The 17,732-nt window shown below is 39.2% G+C and overlaps 2 protein-coding genes and 1 long non-coding RNA gene across 5 annotated transcripts; 1 reads left to right on the top strand and 2 right to left on the bottom strand.

Moving 5' to 3' along the window:
- Positions 1-2,794: 2,794 nt before the first annotated feature.
- LOC141832483 (receptor-like cytoplasmic kinase 176) lies at positions 2,795-5,639 on the bottom strand. The gene is made up of 5 exons (XM_074719987.1): positions 5,238-5,639; positions 4,929-5,064; positions 4,644-4,786; positions 4,439-4,562; positions 2,795-3,577 (listed from the first exon to the last, which is right to left on the bottom strand). The coding sequence occupies exons 1-5, from the start codon at positions 5,637-5,639 to the stop codon at positions 3,213-3,215; spliced, it is 1,170 nt and encodes a 389-aa protein (XP_074576088.1). The 3' UTR covers positions 2,795-3,212.
- Positions 5,640-9,596: 3,957 nt separating this feature from the next.
- Positions 9,597-12,103, top strand: LOC141831550 (uncharacterized). Of its 3 annotated transcripts, none has more exons than XR_012602077.1 (6): positions 9,597-9,776; positions 9,852-9,933; positions 10,004-10,088; positions 10,184-10,264; positions 10,747-10,811; positions 11,735-12,103. It is a non-coding gene; the product is annotated as an uncharacterized LOC141831550 (long non-coding RNA). The 3 variants fall into 3 exon arrangements; XR_012602076.1 differs by having other exon boundaries at positions 9,852-9,938; positions 10,194-10,264; XR_012602075.1 differs by having other exon boundaries at positions 10,194-10,264; positions 11,735-12,102.
- Positions 12,102-13,160, bottom strand: LOC141832481 (putative xyloglucan endotransglucosylase/hydrolase protein 26). Its single transcript, XM_074719986.1, has 4 exons — positions 12,995-13,160; positions 12,800-12,900; positions 12,526-12,719; positions 12,102-12,444 (listed from the first exon to the last, which is right to left on the bottom strand). Exons 1-4 carry the CDS (start codon positions 13,158-13,160, stop codon positions 12,102-12,104), a joined length of 804 nt encoding a protein of 267 aa, XP_074576087.1.
- Positions 13,161-17,732: the final 4,572 nt, after the last annotated feature.

The raw sequence follows: 17,732 nt of genomic DNA, 5'->3' as shown, positions 1-17,732 counted from the left end.
AGATAAAGGAATAATCATGGTAAATGAGAAGTTTTATTACAAGATTTGTTTAACTAGTTATATTACTGAATCAACATATATAGATTATGCATAATGGATTCTAGTTGAGGAATGGTTCTCAAGTTGGATCATATCTATGGTTATGACTGAATTCTTATGTTGATTCAGTTGTAAGATCTAAGGGAATGGGGATGTTGGCTTCACTATGACGTGCAAGGATGGGCTCGATCGACAAAACAAGGGGCTCGATCAGATGTGTGTGAGGGAGTCGTAGGATTAGGGAAGTTGAGTCGCGAGGTGCATAACGAAATCCCACACCTCATCCTACAAGATACCCCTTACAAGCTATATAAATCAACTTTAAGATAAGAGTTATCGGTCGAGAGTGCTTTCAATGTAAGCTAGGGTTGCCCTTAAATAAGTCTTTCCAAGCTTCTTGCAAATCCTTTAGCATTTCAGCAATGATAGAGAGATCTTAAAAGTATTTTTGTGAAAGTTAAGTTCTTCGCCAAAAGAATCACCAGACTCATCTTACAGAGAAGCCTAATGATCATATTTTTCAATGTTTAGTTAGCCACTGAAATCTCTGTTTGACCAAAAACTGGTTGCTAATGTATGTTGGAAGTCAACATTTAAATATTAGTTGACTTACAAAGTTATAGCCATCTTAGGCAACTTGTGTCAACTTAACAAAAATATTAGGTCGAGCAATGTATATAGCTTACATTCTATAAATTAAACTATTCAAAATCAATGTTTGGTCTTGCACTTCTTGAAACCCTTATAAATTAGGGCAAAATAAAAAAGACACATCTTTTTTTTTTTAATTGTCAAAGGGACACTCCACATTGTTTTTTAACCAGAATGACACCCTTTGACCATGTTCAACCATATATATTTATCTAAATACTCTTTAATATTATTCTATACTGTTCAATACTATTATTTTCCACCTAAATCTTGAATCAGTCAGACACATTATAGCAGCTACGATTTTATAATTGTTACAACGTGCATAGAAATGTATGTTGTAATAGTTACAAAATCATAACTGTTATAATATAAATCTATTAAAAAATATTCATATTATAGTAGTTACGGTTTTATAACTATTATAATATGAATTCAATTCTGAATTTAGATCGGTTCAAAATTCACATTTAGAGTTTAAGTGAGAGATAACAGTATAAAATAGTATTAAAAGGCATTAATTTGAATAATTATACACAACTGAACAACGTCAAAAAAATGTCCTTCGATGATTTAGAGAAATGTAACGACATCTTTATTGTTGCCTTGTAAATTATCTTAAGCCATAAAAATGAACTCTCTAGAATATTAAAAAAAACTTTATAAAAATATAGTATATATCTAAAAATATCATAGTACATGACAAATATACTGCCATATTGAAATTTTTAGACCAATATAATACAATACATATACCACATAAGCCACAATTATTATCTTAATTAATTACGTACTTTTATGGCTTCAAGATTAATGTTAATTAAGTAAACAATCTCAATGTGTTTAATATATATAATTCAGCCTCCTCAATCCTGATCAGATTATTCAAATTAATCCTCTACGTAAATAAATAATTAATTAATATCAGGGGGAATTAAGTAATTGAAATAGTAATAAATCCACCGATCGCAGATTAATTAATTAATTAATTAACAATGGCCGTCATGCACCGAGCACTGCACCTCAAACCGAGGGGCGAGGGACGCCGCCTCCGCCGGCGGCAGAGGCAGAGCCGGGTGGCGCCACCCCTCCCCCGGAGAGTTCGTCTGCACGACATCACCGTCCTGCTCGTCCGCCACGTCGGCGACCTCCCACAGCGGCGGCGCCGGCGAGATCACCAACGGCGACAGCAACGGGATGGGGCCGCCGCCCTCCTCCTCCCTGCCATCGAACGCGCTGCTTGCCTTCTGCTGCGACACGATGTTGGCGTCGAGCTCCAACCCCGCCGGCGCGCGCTTCTGGAGCCGGCTGGATGGTGGCCGCTCCGCCGAGGAACTTGCTGCCGCCTTCTTCGCCTCCATGACTAGCTGATTAACGGTGAATTAGGAAGGTGGTGGATTTGTGCGTTAATCGATTGGGCGGATTGATCTGCGATCCATAGAATCGCATTCCTCCTCGTGCGGAGGTTTTGAACACGGCGGTGGAGAGAGAGAGAGATGTGGAGGGAAGAACCAACGTGAGGCAGAGAGGCACACTCACCGACTCCATTAATGCACGCAAACGACCTCACGCCAAATTTAGTAAAAAACCTAATAAAACTTTAATTATCTACTGACATCCTCACCTATCTTCCAAATAAAACACCTTTTCTTTTCTGTGGCTCACATCTATCCCTACTTTTATTATTATTATTATTATTATTATTATTATTATTATTATTATTATTATTATTTCCACTTATATTGAAATCATTGAACTTGGTATTAGAGTCATTTTCAATATCAACTGAGAAATTATAGACTTCATTTACATGTTCACAAACTAAGAATAATGATGCACTACATGAAAAATATAGCATAAAATTCAACACAACATGATACACTCCATGCAACGGATTCCATATCCATGTAATGGAACTCACATTCATGCAATTAAATGTGTCATGTTAAATTTCATACTATATTTTTCATGTAACGTATCATTTTTTTACAAACCGGATATTAATATATAGGCTTCTATTGTGGTAGCTAGTGTGCCCATGTCATGAATCACCAAAAGAAACAATGATTGTACAATCTAATAATGCGTTAAAAAACAGTGTAAGAAAAAGAAAAGCTTAGATCGAATGACAAGTGATTCCATAACCTACATATTTAGTCTCATAGTTAGGTAAGCACTCCATTGGTAGAGCAATAAAAGTAACTGAAGCACCAAGGGATCCATCCATTAACACACAACCAAAGGCCAAATACACTAGCAAAATCAAATGGCTAAACCAATAGCTTCGCCTAGTTAACCAAATGGCGAGCGCCATAGACTCACCATCAAGAAGATGACGAACAAGAGAGAAAGAGCTATACACAATCAGGTGACATAAATTTGCTCGCGAAATATGAGATGGCATTTTGAGGTTTTATTCACTTGGTATAATAAGGGGAAGCTGCAGTCATGGGTTAAGTAGTAACCTTTCCTCGGAAAATTTCATCTGATCTTCTATAAGGCAATTTGGGTGAATCATCTTATTACGGATGCTTTATAAGACTCAACTTGTGCTCACTGTGAGGGTTTCGCGTGATTCCTTTAGCATCCTGAAGCTGTTCCAGGGCAGTTACCACTTGGTCCATGGTTGGCCTGCGCCTTGCTTCCATGGATAAGCACTGGAGGGCAAGGGCAGCAGCCTTTTGTGCTCCTGCAAGAGAGTACTGCCCTCCCAAGCGTGTGTCCAAGACATGAAATATCCTTCTCTTGCTTGTAAGGTAAGGCTTCGCCCACTCCACCAAATTTTGCTCTCCTGTTGGACGGTTCTTGTCCACAGCACGTCGTCCAGATAGCAGCTCTAGAAGAACAACTCCAAAGCTATACACATCGTTTTTGGAAGTCAAATGGCCTTTCATAATGGAAATAAAATGAAACTCCCATCAGTACATTTTCATGCTCAAACATCTATCATATATGACATGCATAAGCTTTGTCCGATCAATTTGTAAAAACAAAAGAAACATATTAATTAAGGAAATAGCATAAGCTACGTCATTTATCTGCTGAATTAATTAACCCATAACACAAACAAATTTATCTTGACAACCCTATTATGTCCAATGTATCCAGTAAATGCAAAAGTGGCAATGATGCATCTGAAATTTTGACGTTGAGGTTATATTATGCATGTGCTTTAGAAATAATCTATGGGCTAACCTTTTGTGTACATCTACTGCAAGGTTGGAACCGCCAACCTAGCGGCCCCCCCACCCCGGCCCCACAAGTATGAGGGGGAGTAAATCACGGTGAATGCGGGACTGGCCAGGACATAGTGGCTCGAGGAATGGAAACATGACACATTTTGATGTTATCTCATGTGCGCCATGAGCCTCAACTGCAAGCATCTATGTCCTGACCAGCTGCGCCCGCCCGTGGGGGCAACCTTTTGTGTACATCTAGAATCTACATGATGTTGACATATGAGACTAGCTAAATCAACATGGGAAATACAGCAACTTTGCAAATTGAACATGCTCCACACGAGAATTCAATAAGGTGTGAACAAAGTTGGATCCATCTAAAGCTTGAAAGTTGATGGAAGACACCACTGTGTGAATGGCAATTGAGTAAATAACTAAAAAATGTTTAACATCAGGCAAGCCATAACTAAGTGGCAAAAGCAATAACTGGTGCATTATTTATAAACCATATTACTACTTAAACTTCCTCAAACAAGAAAAGTAGTATCCATCTTGTGCAAGAAGATTACCTGTTGCAAGATATTCAGGAGCTGCATATCCATAAGTTCCCATGACCCTTGTAGATACATGACTTTTGTCACCTGTTGGACCATCTTTTGCCAATCCGAAATCAGAAAGTTTTGCATTGTAGCTCTGAAATCCATAATTAAAATAATGAGTTAGAGATTGCATCAGATGTGAAATATACAGGAAAAAAAATAGAAAGACACTTACTGAATCTAGAAGCACATTAGAAGCTTTAAAATCACGATATATCACTTTTGCCGTGTCACTATGCAAAAATGCAAGCCCTTTTGCTGCTCCAAGGGCAATCTTCATACGCAGTTTCCAAGAGAGCGGTTGAACATAAGAACCCCCTGTATCAATTGGAGATGATGAGAAGAATGTTCCTCCATAACATGTAGATCTGTCTATGTGAAGAAGGGTACAATCTTTATAGAATAACACTGTATTTCATCTGCATGATGGACAGCATACTGATCAAATATAGATACTTACTCCTGAAGAGGTGGTTCTCTAAGCTTCCTCGAGGCATAAACTCATAGACAAGAAGTCGTTGTTCGTCCTCTAGGCAATATCCAATCAGCTTCACAAGATGAGGATGAGACAACTGGCCAAGGAAGTTCACCTCTGCCTACAAGATTTGCAGGACTTAATCAGATAAAAAGTGTATGATATTTTGCAGAACACACAGCAGGATTGCTAACAATCTCACATGTGTTGTTTATAAATTAAAAGAGGCAAACATAACGCAGGCAGTGAGTAAATCCAGTAGAAGGAACATATGCACCCAAAAATGATACTCACCAACCATTCTCTGTGACCTTGAAAGCCTTCCTGGTTGAGCTTCTTCACTGCAATAACCACACCACTGCCGGGTCTTGTTGGTGTCAGCGTCTGCTCATCGATCCACCCCTTGAACACTGAACCGAAGCCTCCCTCGCCAACCACACTGTCCGGTCTAAAGTTCCTGGTGGCTGTTCTCAATTCACTGAAGGTAAAGCTCTTTACATTTGCTGACAGCAAGATTTCACCCTCACTGCGGGGAGTGAGAGACCCTGACGCTGCAGAGACCTTGCTGCTAGAACCACTTAACTTATTTACATCTCTGTTACTTTTGTTATAGTTTAGACACAGGCATAAAGTTGCGATCTCCTGCAAAATGAAATCAAGACTAGAAGATGTAAGAAAACAACAAAGATTGGTCATTATAATGTCTGGAAAAAGGAGTTTGCCAGACGATGCAATGGATCCAAAAATGGCACACATCTTAAACAATGGAAAGCAAAAGATGGAGCTAACTTTAGACAATTGTGACTTTTAGGACTCGTGATCGTTCTCTAAACTTAGTAACAAGGAAAGAGACGCCCCAAAATTCATCAGCTCCACTACAAACTAACCTAGAAAGTACGACAAACAATCTGTAAAGCTTGAAATCCACAAAATAAGGAAAGCAATAGAAAATCTCAAACACTTGCATCCTACACTACTAATTAAAGCCCAAAGGTAAGATCTGGTAGGGATTCTCACCCTTCGCCTGGGCACACCAGCAATTCCCCATCACAATTTCTAAAACAGCAATGAGATCAGCTCAGCCTCTTTCTCCTCTTTCCCTACACGAGCTCAACGAGAAGAGTCCTCGCCGATCTGCAAGAGATTCCCTTTCCCTGCCTATACCGAGCAAACCGAATCAAATGCTCAAACGAACGACAAAAGCGATTTCCCCTCCGAGTTCTGACCAATAAAAAGCCGATTCACCGACTTGCTGACCTCCAAATGCGAACGAACTCCACGGATTCAACAAGGAGGCCGAGATTTGGCGTGGCGAAATCAAGCAGAGCACAGGCGAGGCGACGCCGCGAGGTGGCTTCACCGGCTCTGTGTGTACACTTACCTTCCTTTGTCCCACCTTCGGCGTTGTTGACTCCCCACTATAGTGTTGAGAAATGAGAGAGTAGGGTCGCTTGGGGATTATTTGTTTCGTGACGAAACCACACACATTCCTACTCTCCATTACATTACAGCCACGTGGACAGTAAGGCTACGTTTCTTTTATGTGTTGGATCACTAGAGCCGACGGGTGTTTGGCTCAGAAGATGAAATGGCAGGATGCGGTGGGGGCAGCAATGGCGGGCGACGGTAGCGGGTACGTAACGCTTAACGGGGTCTGAGCTTATCTAGTACGCACGGGAGCATTATGCGGTCGGAATGGAATGGCATCGTTTATGGATTTATACGAAGGGATCTTTAGTGCATTATATGAATTTTAAAATTTTTAATATAATTATATAAAATATTTATAAAAAGAAAATATCTATACGTAAAAAATTAAAAGTCCGTTGTTATTCTCGTGGCTATCTTTACTTCAGCAATCAAAAATAGTTGAAGGTTGTCTGTATCGAGTCTGAGCCGAGTCCGCGTAGGGTTGGTGCAACCGAGCTGACTGGGAGGAATCGGGGCCTCACGAGGAGTCAGCTTGGGTTTAGGAGCCTATCTTTATGAGGATTCGACTCGGGTCTAGAAGCCTGTATTTATGAGGATTCAACCTAGGCTTAGGATCTTGTCTTTACGAGGATTCGGCTCGAGTCTAAGAGCCAAGTCAAGTTCGGAGATATAAGGGATTCAGTGATTGAAGTCGCATACCAAGGGCTGACTCAGGTTATCCGTCGAGTCGGTTGTTGAGGGCCGATGCGAGGGTTAGATCTGGTAGGATATCGAATAGGATTCCACTCGGTCTACTCCTCGTGGCTGTAACTAGGGGTGCAAACGAATCGAGCCGGTTCGCGAGCTTTTCGAGCCAGTTCGAATAATATTTGATTCGTATTCGAAATTATCGAATTCGAGCCGAACTCGAACATGTTCGAATAATTATTCGAGCCGAATTCGAATCTATAATATTGTGTTCGAGTATTCGCGAGCCGCTCGCGAGCTTTCATTAATAGCAGTATATAGAAAATGAGTTAATAGATTAATATTTAATGGGTTAATAGATTTATTGGGTTAACGGGTATTATTCATTAATATCCATTTACAAACCCTAAAATCTCCCGATCCTTACTCTTTACCCTTCGCACATTCCTTCGGCCACAAAACGCGAGCAGCTGACGGCGGAAGCGAAATAGGGTTCCACTTCCATCGTCGTCCCTTCGGCCACAAACCGCGAGCAGCTGACGGCGGAAGCGAAATAGGGTTCCATCGTCGTCGTCGACCCTCGACTACCTTTTCTACGACGGTGTCTCCGAGAGCTCTCCCTGCTTCCGCCCTTCGGCTTCGACCCGCTCACTGAGTGCTAGAGGAACGCAAGCGCTTCCCTGCGAACGCGAGCGCTTCCCTGCTTCCCTCTGTCTGCGGATATCGAACGTCGTCCGTAGTCCGTACCTTGACCTATGAAAATGGCTTATCGTGTGGTTTGATATACCAAGACAAGATATCTTCCACCATTTTGTGATGCAAATTAGGGTTCAAGAACAAGATGTATAACTAGATTTGTTACACTCCTTGGGAAGGCATTGTTCACTTGACATTCTAAAAAGCAATTAATGATTAACTAATGTTAAATATAGAGCAATGGCTAAAACCACCCCCAAAAATTGTTAGAAAGAAGTATTAAGAAAAATTAATTGCATTTAGTTTTTTGTTCTCTCATTGTCAACTACAAATGTGTTTACAAAGAACTTACCCATGAAAGATTTTAAACTATCTTGAGGGAAAATGGAGACTCACCATTAGCAAAAATAGACTTTTAGAATATTCATTGCTAGTAAAATTTAAATCTTAGTTTCTTAATTATTTCTCTGAATATTTTACCACTGCACTACACCCATTAGGTAACTTAAGGGAGCTATTGCTTGGTTGTATATTGGCTCACTTGGCAAGCTATGACATATCATATCATGGTGATAACTTGAGAGAGGATTTAGAGAATTTTATTACAAATTTCAAATACTTACCAAGCTTTTCTTGCATTTAAATTTAATTTATTGAACTTATAATGAATAGTTAAATTATATTTCAATCGTATAAAAAAAATATTTCAAGATGTGATATTTATGCAAGTAAACTGCACTCTCAGGAATATGAATAAATTGAGTGTGCATCAAAGGAGCAAGCTCGTCATTTTTTTTTATAATTTAGATATCCAAGTCTTATGATTCGATAAATCGTGATTTTTCTCCAGTTCTATAAAAATTTTCTACGGATCATTAAGGTAAATCAGAGGTGCAAGTAACAGTCACGTAATGATTCAACGGTTCCAATGGTTAAAATGTGAAAAGTGAATTTTTTATGTTCTTGGGGTATTGAACCTTGAGTGTATAGGAACTCCGTGTTTACTACTACATCATGGTTCGGGGGCGATCAAGCTCGTCATTGATCCACCAGCTCGATGCCCATGTACAATGGCGGAGCTAGCCCGGGTGATTTACCCAGGCTAATCTCCGACTCTGCACTATTCCGACAAGACAACCCGGGCTGTCTCTTTCATTTTCTTGAAAAAAAAAATTTTCCATTCCCTAAATTTAAGGCTTTTCACGCTGAGCTACCCGGGCTATAGCCCGGGTAGCATACAACGTGGCTCCACCCGTGCCCATGTATATTTACCTAATCTCTAACTCACTCAATTCTTCAGCAAAAGATGGAATTCATCATCCCAGCGACCCCACACGGTCGATCACACGACCATCTGTGAAAAGTAAATCGAAAAGTTACAGTTGACCACAACGGAGGAGAGCATTACCTCGGCTTCGTCGAGATTCAACTTTTATCCACTTCAGCAACTCTGCTCCGTTGTAACCAACCCAACTATGCCCCGGAAGCAATCTCTAACCCACTCAACAGGGTCGGAGGCAGGTTTCCACGAGAGGGGGGGCGGGTGGGGCCAATTTCAATTAAAAAATTTTTTTATAAAGACAAACTTAATGAAAATTAAAAAGCTAGGGTGCCGGTGGCCCCTACCTGTCCCCCTCTGGCTCCGCCCCTGCACTCAAGTATCAATGCCAAGTAGTCTGTGTAAAATACCTAAACTCTAAGGGTTTATTGGTAAATAACCTAAATGGGTTAAAGGGTAATAGGTTTGGATTCAAACCCGTTAAGCCAAGAAACCCGATAAGGAAGTTTAAAGCCGCGACTTCCGTTCTCCATCGCGACCTCTCTTCCTGCTACCCTCGCGAGCCGCTTTCCTCTGCTCTCTCTGTTCTCGATCGCGCGACTACGGGCGAGCTCGGACGGTGTCGACGGCAAGGGTAGCCATCGGAGGTCTAGGATCTGCTACCTAGGGTTCGTTCCTCGCCGGAAGGACGCGGATCGGGCGTGGTGGCAGTTGCAATCGACGAACGGAGAAGGAGACCGGTAAGTTGAGATTGAGTTGGATTCTTGGGATTTGTAGTTGATCTTTGGTTTAGATCTTGGTTTCTTGCTTCTCAGAACTTAGATCGGGAGTTGATTTGGTTTGGACGGCGGTGGGGAGTCGCCGTTGGTTTTCTGCCGCAAGCAAAAAGGAAGATCGGTAAGGTAATCAAGTTAGGTCTTGGTTGTGATTGATTCTTTAGTTGATTACCAAGAATGGTTGATTTCAGAGGTTGATTGCTGATTTGTGAATCTTGGGTGGAATCGGCCGTGGACGATCGGATCAAGATCGGCTCGTCGGAACTGATCAACTAGGTGAGTTGTTTGAAACCAATGTAATTCTATTTTAGGGTTTGGTGGATAGATGGTGGATCAGATTTCTGGAACAGTGTGGTTAATCACTGTTCTAGTCGGTTGCAGGTGGAGAAGGGAAGAAGAAAGAAGAAGAAACCGAAGTTTAAATCTAGGACAAGGCTGTGGTTCAATCTGAGGTAAACTTCCCTGGCTAGATCTATATTGATTAGCACAGAATGTTGGGTAATTAGCTTAAATCTAATGTATCCTGTTCAGTGAGGTTGAAGTGGTTTGGGATTATGGAATTATGCGGTTGTAGGTGAAACTGATCAGGACTGATTGGTGTGAATTTTAGTTATTATTGGATCTGATTTGTTATGGAGTAATTAGGTTAACTATGGTTATTGTGTAGTTACTGTTGGTTGGATTTGATGTAGATTAAGAATTTAATTGTTGGAAAATGTTGCTGTGGGAATTTAATTAAGTTGGAAAATTCATGATCAGGGCTTATTTAATTATTAAATATTTAGGACGGGAGTTAATAATTCATTTAATTGAATTATCAATTGAGGTGGGATGTAATTCGATAAGAGGATTAGTGGGAGTTAATTATAAGAATTTAATTACTGCTATTTTGATACAGTATCGTTGTGGTTATTGTTGTGTTGTCATTTTTCAGGACCTTGACCTATTTGTGGTCCTGTATTTTCTGGGAGTTTTATTATCGGCGATCATCTGATCCAGGTGGGTAACCTGTACTTGGTCACTACAGGTTAATCTTATAAGTGCATAATCTGTTGATATTTCTACTATCCTGTTGATACTTGCTATGTTGATGCTTGTTATCCTGTTGACACTTATTTTATTCGTTGCTTGATACTTGTCGTTGACCTTTGTGTGATCTAGCCTGATTCATTTGGATACCATGTTGATACTTTCTATTCTGTTGATACCATGTGGATACCATGATGATACCCTGTTGATACTGTCTATTCTGTTGATACCATGTTGATACCTGACTCATCATCTGATTCTGGTGGATTATGTTGTTATCCTGTAGCTATTATATGTTGAGATGATCACCATGACATCATCTAGTTGTAGTAGTTGATGACGGCAACAGTTGGCTGTCTTAGTTGGCTCTCACCGGACACCGAGTTGTGGTGCATTAGAGGTGAGGTTGCACCATAGTTGGGTGCAACCAGGACTGGCTCACTAGCCCTCCTGTGCGACTGCCCGCTCCACCACTTGATTAGTAGTGGATAGTTGTTGGAGCCTTGTGCAGTATGTCCTGTTTGGCGCCTCAGCACTGAGCTCTGGGAGGGTGTTTGAGGATGACGAGTGCACTCAGGACCATGCATATTGTTTTTGATGCGTGTTGCATGATTTCATGCATTTATTATTATTATTATGCTGCATTGTTGTTTACAGCATGTTTGCGTGTGATTATTGCACTTGGTTGATATATGCTTGCTACACCACGATTTTACATACCATACATTCTGATTTGCATGTTCCTATATCCGTTATGGTATAGATTCTTTCCTTATTTGTTGATACTGCTATTTATATCCTGTTGACCTTTTATTATGCACTTCTTACCTGTATTCCACTGAGTATCTCATACTCACTACCCAGACCCTGGGGTTGATTTGATTTCTCCCCAGGTATCAGATAGGTGCTAGGAGCTTGGGAGATTCTGCCAGCCTGTTCCCTCTCACAGTATGGTATTATGATGTTTACTTTGTTGTAGTTGTTGGATTATGTTGCATTGTATTTGGACTTGGACTTTATTGGTGGTTGTGTAGTTTGTGGACTGTTTGGAGTTGATGTTTTGTCGTACTTATACTTGTTTTGGAGTTTTACGTACATCGTATTCGTTGTATTTTGTTTTCCGCTGCGATGTTTACATATTTTATATTGCATGTGATGTGGTGTGTGAAGATGGCCGTGTTGGCCTTATTATCATTGTTGTTATGTTGTTGGGTCATATTGGCCCTATATATTATCATGTATTCAGGGAAATTGTCATAGTTACAGGGGAGATGCTGCCGAAATTTTCGGATAGCAGTCTCTCGGGACGTGACAGCTCAGCCTGCTGTAGCCTGGGGCCGTCCACCAGTTGGCAGCGGTGTTGGCCGAGCACTGCGCAGTGCTGCCCTGCGAATACCACGGACAACCCCTCAGATTCACCTGCTGGTATCTCGCCACAAACGGAGCCCTCTTCCAGTCGATCTTCACCCGCCAGCCCTGCGTCGCCCAGCTCTCGCCATTCCAGATGCTGGAGTAGGCCCTCATCGCTTGCTGGTTCGGATACGCAACTCCATTCTTTTGGTAGTTTCTGAAAACCCGGATAGGGATGCTATCGACCAACCATCTAATATATATACCTCTATCGGTTAATGATCGATTCTCTGATCATAGCAAGCTTGAGGAAACAGAGAGAGATAGAGCTTACACGACTTGGCTGGGGTTCCAGTGAATGGTGTAGTTGTGAAAGGCCGCTGTTGGATCGAACCAAAGATAAAACTGCTTTTCTCTTCTTCCTACTCCTTGAACCCAGATGTTGGTGTGGACGATGTAAGGCTGCCCTGATACGTTACCAAGGAACTCGAAATCGATCTCGTCGTGCTTAGCTCCAGTCGAAGACACCTGCGTCATGAAGCATGCATTCTGAAATTAGCATATGTTAGCTAGCCTTGTAATGTCCTACACGGGAGTACTGGACTTACATAATATGTAGTCACAGTGCCAGCAGAATTTCCTGAGACGAGCTTAATTTGCATCTCTATGCTTCCGAACAGAAACTGGCTCCTCGTTTTGATCCCACAGCCTGAAACCATTGATTTATTGTGCCCCCATGCCAAACAGTAGAGCTGTTAAGTAGTTTGAGCAATATTAAGAACTGCAATACGTACGTTACGTACCTGAGGCGTTGTTGAGGCTGAGTGCGAAGTTTGTGCCATTGTTCCACACGGCCAAGTTGCGAGGTCCCCAGTAGCAGACCATGTCTCTGTAGAAGTTGAAGTCTGCCAGGGCATGCTCCATGGCCACGAGAAGAACAAATCCAAAGACTAAACTCGCCATTGCCATTGCCAGTACGCCTTGACTCTTGTGCCTATGAAACTTGGGCCGATCGAGGAATAACCATGAATGGACCAATACTTATAGGCTACTGCTTGAAGATTGCTGATTCTTTTCGACCAAAAAACAAAAGTTTGAAACCTGCAACCCAGTTCACCTTTGAAATATTTCTTATGAGAGATGTGCCTTCCACTAATATAATGCGCTAATCTTCTGATACATAATACATATCATAATATATATTAAGCTAACTGTTGCTGGTTGATTGCTTGTATTGATATATAATAGCTTTTAGGTTAGATTTCATGTTGCATTTTTATGCTGATGCAATGATAATCTTAAAATCATGAGTCAAAGGTAGCTAGGAAAATAGATTGCAGCTAGAGCACAACTTAATACAGAGTCATGAATTCGTGCGAGGCCAGTTCATGCATTGTGCGTGGTTATGGACTTCTTTATTAGTCAACACTATATTTTATACATTACAAATTGATTTTTCCATAATCAAATGGTGAATATAACTGTTAGAAGTCGTGGTATATATCTGACATACTTCTATCCTCAAAAGTGAAATCCGCCACTCCAGGGCGTCATATGGTCGGTCCCATGACCATAAAGAAGTAAATTGGAAAAGTGCAGTTGGCCACTACGGGAGAGAGCATTGTCTCAGCTTCGCTGAGATTCTACCCTTACCTACTTTAGCAAGTTTGTCCTATCGTAACAAACTCAGCTATGCCTAGCACTTCTATGATGATAAATGACATTGTGAAAACAGTGTTATCTAACATTATGTAGATTAAGAGGGAAAGATTTATTTCTCTGATTAATGAAAATATTTCATTTATATTATTTATTTGCACTTATTCATGATAGCCCTCTATAACTACTATTTAAAGGCTTCAAGACTCCTATCTCAAAATCACTCAATCGAATTATAATATCTCGCTTTTGTTCTTCTCTTACTCTCCTTTAAAGAAATCGTAATTGTTACAACATATGTAGTAACTACGATTTCATATTTGTTATTATACGACTAATCAATTTAGAATTTAAATGAAAGATAATAATATTAATAATATTAGACGATAGTTGGATAATTATATATGTGCTATTATATTTTTTTTTATCAAAATAAGATGTCCGATGATTTAGAAAATGTAGATCGTTCTTTTTATTTTTGGCTAATTTTTTATTTTTTACCTTTTGACTTTAAAAGTTGTGGGTGCACGGGATGTGAATATTGAATGATTTCATATTATATATAAAGTTGTACTCGACCAACCTCTTAAGGCTTTGATTAATTTGTTCTTTAGTTTTAAAGTTTGATGTTGGAAGACCTACAACAGTTAAGACTATGCCATGACGTGCCAATAGCAAGGGCATCTTAGTTTATATCCTTAAAATAGAAGGTCAAAAAACAACTCACTTGACAAGAACAACATTTGCCCTCTAACTTGTGTTTCTTTAATTTTTCATGTTTTTTTTTAATGTTTTTGAAATTTGACATTCCCTGGTCATGATTTTGTTGAGAACAACAACATAATCCTCCCCTTATTTTATGAGTGTTCGACCATTTCTACCCTGAGAGGGCAATATTCAATAGATGTGCAACCACTTATTGAACTTAAAATATTTTCATGAATGAAATTTAGATTTGGTCATTTGAAAAATTATACAATTAGTAGGGTTTAAACTCATCCCCAACATAACTCTTTTAAATTTCAATCCTTTAGTTACCGATATAACCTTATATTTAAGGAGAGTAGAAAAAAATTATGGGCAAAAGTCAAAAAAGACACCCTTTATTTACTGTATCATTAACATCGCACCCACCATATTCTGATTTTTTTTTTTTAATTAAAAGGGCATCCTACTCCCCCTTATACATTTACCCTTCTCTACCCAATTCATTGTTCAGTTGGGTTTAATTAGTTTGCATATCGATTCACGTTGAAACTTTAAATCAAACAGGATGGGGATTCAGAGTTTTAGGGCCGGTTGGGCGAGCGGGAAAAAATCCAATACATTTTCTGATTCTCGAAAAACCTAAACATTTCGAACACTCCTTTGATCAACTCCCTCATTCATCCTTCACCGTCTTCACCGATCAACTCCGTCACATTGCCTCTCGACCGCCGCATAAGCTTTCTCTCTAAGCTTATTTAAAGTTATCAGACATACAAGGGAAAAATCTTATTCTTGCCTGTTATTCTACAGTGTGTTCCCATGTATATGACAATCTTTTAATTGTCTACTTCCTTGTGTTATTATTTAGGATTTAATTAGATTTTAATGTTAGTTGAATTCTCATTCGAGTGTTCGAGCATCTTCCTCCTTTGCAGTAGACATCCAATGTTCATAAATATGATGGAATTAAATCCACTTTTATTTTTTGAAGAAGGTAGCTATCCAATCATGTTCTTTATGTTTTCTACACGTGAGACTGTTTACTTCTATCGACATATTTTTGGAAGGGCATGGTTCTTATTCTTGGAAGGGCATGGTTCTTGTATGACTCTATGATTCTGACATATTCACACATCCAAACTTGTAATACAATGAGAATGGATATAAATTTTGAACGAATGGTGTACATCGATGAAGTTATAGTAAAATTAATAACTTACAACAGTAGTGTGCAAATCCTTTTAGCATTAGAGTTTAATTTCCCTCATGGCCGTCTAGCTTGGGCCTATGTGAGAGGAGCACACCAATAACCTCCATTTGTGGGCCCATATAGTCATAAATAATTTTACACCAATTATATCTAGCTAAATTTTTAAAGTATTAGTGATTGTACTGATAGCTTAGATATATTACTAGTAGTAGAAAACAACATGCAAACAAAAAATATAAATAAAAAGTTGACAAAAAAAGAAGATCAAATTCATGAGATAGTTATTTGTTGATGTTGATTAGCTTATTTTCTAATTCATTTTTTTTAATAATCTTGATATAAGAAATGTTGAAGGTAGAGTGGGATGGACCCGACATTCAAATGCAAAGGAACTTCATTACCATGGTTTGGAAGTCCTAGAATCAGTTCAACATCTTTTCTTGTGAATTTAATCTTTTGATTTTGAAATATGAAATACTTAGTTTGATAGTCTCAATTGTCAAATATATTTTATACAATGTCTCTGATGTTTGTATTATTCGGTATGTTTAGAACCCAAACAAATGTGCTTCTACTCCCTTTGTAGGTCATTTAGTTGTATTAATGATACGAAAGACTTAAACTGAAGGATGTTACTTTTCCATTGTATTTTCTTACAATATGCACAAGAAATAGAGCTTCTATGGGAGGTTGAAGCACTAGACGCCATTTAAAACAAATACTTAAATGCTACATTACACTATTAGTTTTGAATAATAAAATAATATATCAAATAACATGTTATAGCAGCTACGAAATCACAGTTGGTAGAACGTTCAAGTCTAAGCATATTGTATGATGGCGAAAGGTGATTATGCTCACTCTAAACAGCCTAGTATCGTCAACCCCATGGCTAGATACAAGAAGGTAAATTAGATACTGAGCAGGTCCATAAAGTCTAAGCATGTTGTAGCAGCTATAAATCATAGTTGCTATAGCATTGTAGCAGCTATGATTTCGTAACAGCTATAACGTGATTAACCATAGATCAGAACGTTATAGAAGGTATGATTTCGTAGCAACTACAATGAGCTTATAGACCACATATCAGAACGTTGTAGCAGAGACCAGATATTAGAATGTTGTAGCAGCTATGATTTCATAGCTGCTATAATGTGCTTAGATCAGAATATTGTAGCAATTTTGATTTCATAGCTACTACAATGTGCTAAAATCAGAACGTTGTAGCATCTACGATTTAGTAATTGTTAAATATGATTAGACCACAATTTAGAATATTATAGCGGTTACGATTTCATAGCAGCTACAACGTTATATTTGCTATAATAATGATAGTTGGATGTCTATTACAGATGAGGAAGATGTTAGGATATTCGAATAAGAACCGAATTTATACTAAAATCTAAACGCTAAATACACACGAGGAGAAAAGTCCAACTACACCCTAAATTAGAAATACCGAAATACATACAATAGAGAGGAAGTTTACATGACGACCGATAGGCGATGTGGTGGAGTTGTTTGGCGAAGACGATGAAGGATGAACACGGTAGTTGATCGGAGGAGGGTATTTGAGTTTTTCGAGAAGCACAAAATGTATTGGATTTTTTTTTGTCCATCCAACTGACTCTAAAATCTTGAATCCCTATCCTATCCGATTTAGGATTTCAATGTGAATCGGTTTGCAAATTAACCAACTCCGACTGAATAATGGATTAATGATAGAAGGATAATTATATAAGGGGGTGAGGTGTTCTTTTAATAAAAAATCAAAGTAGAAGCTGATGTCGATGATACGAAACTTTTGCTAAAAAATTATTATAAAACCCTAATTGACTGACCCTTATGTTTTCACAATACAGAATAAGAGGATTTCTTTCCCCCAATTAGGTGAGGAGTCCACATCCGTCCAACTTTTAATTGGCATGCATAAGAGTTTAAAACCCTAATTGACTGACCCTTAT

Source organism: Curcuma longa, chromosome 7, assembly GCF_044706935.1.
Source record: "Curcuma longa cultivar G26 ecotype Majalengka, Jawa Barat chromosome 7, ITB_CL_G26_1.1, whole genome shotgun sequence".
NCBI classification, from domain to species: Eukaryota; Viridiplantae; Streptophyta; class Magnoliopsida; order Zingiberales; family Zingiberaceae; genus Curcuma; species Curcuma longa.
This window is presented reverse-complemented; position numbering and strand designations above follow the sequence as displayed.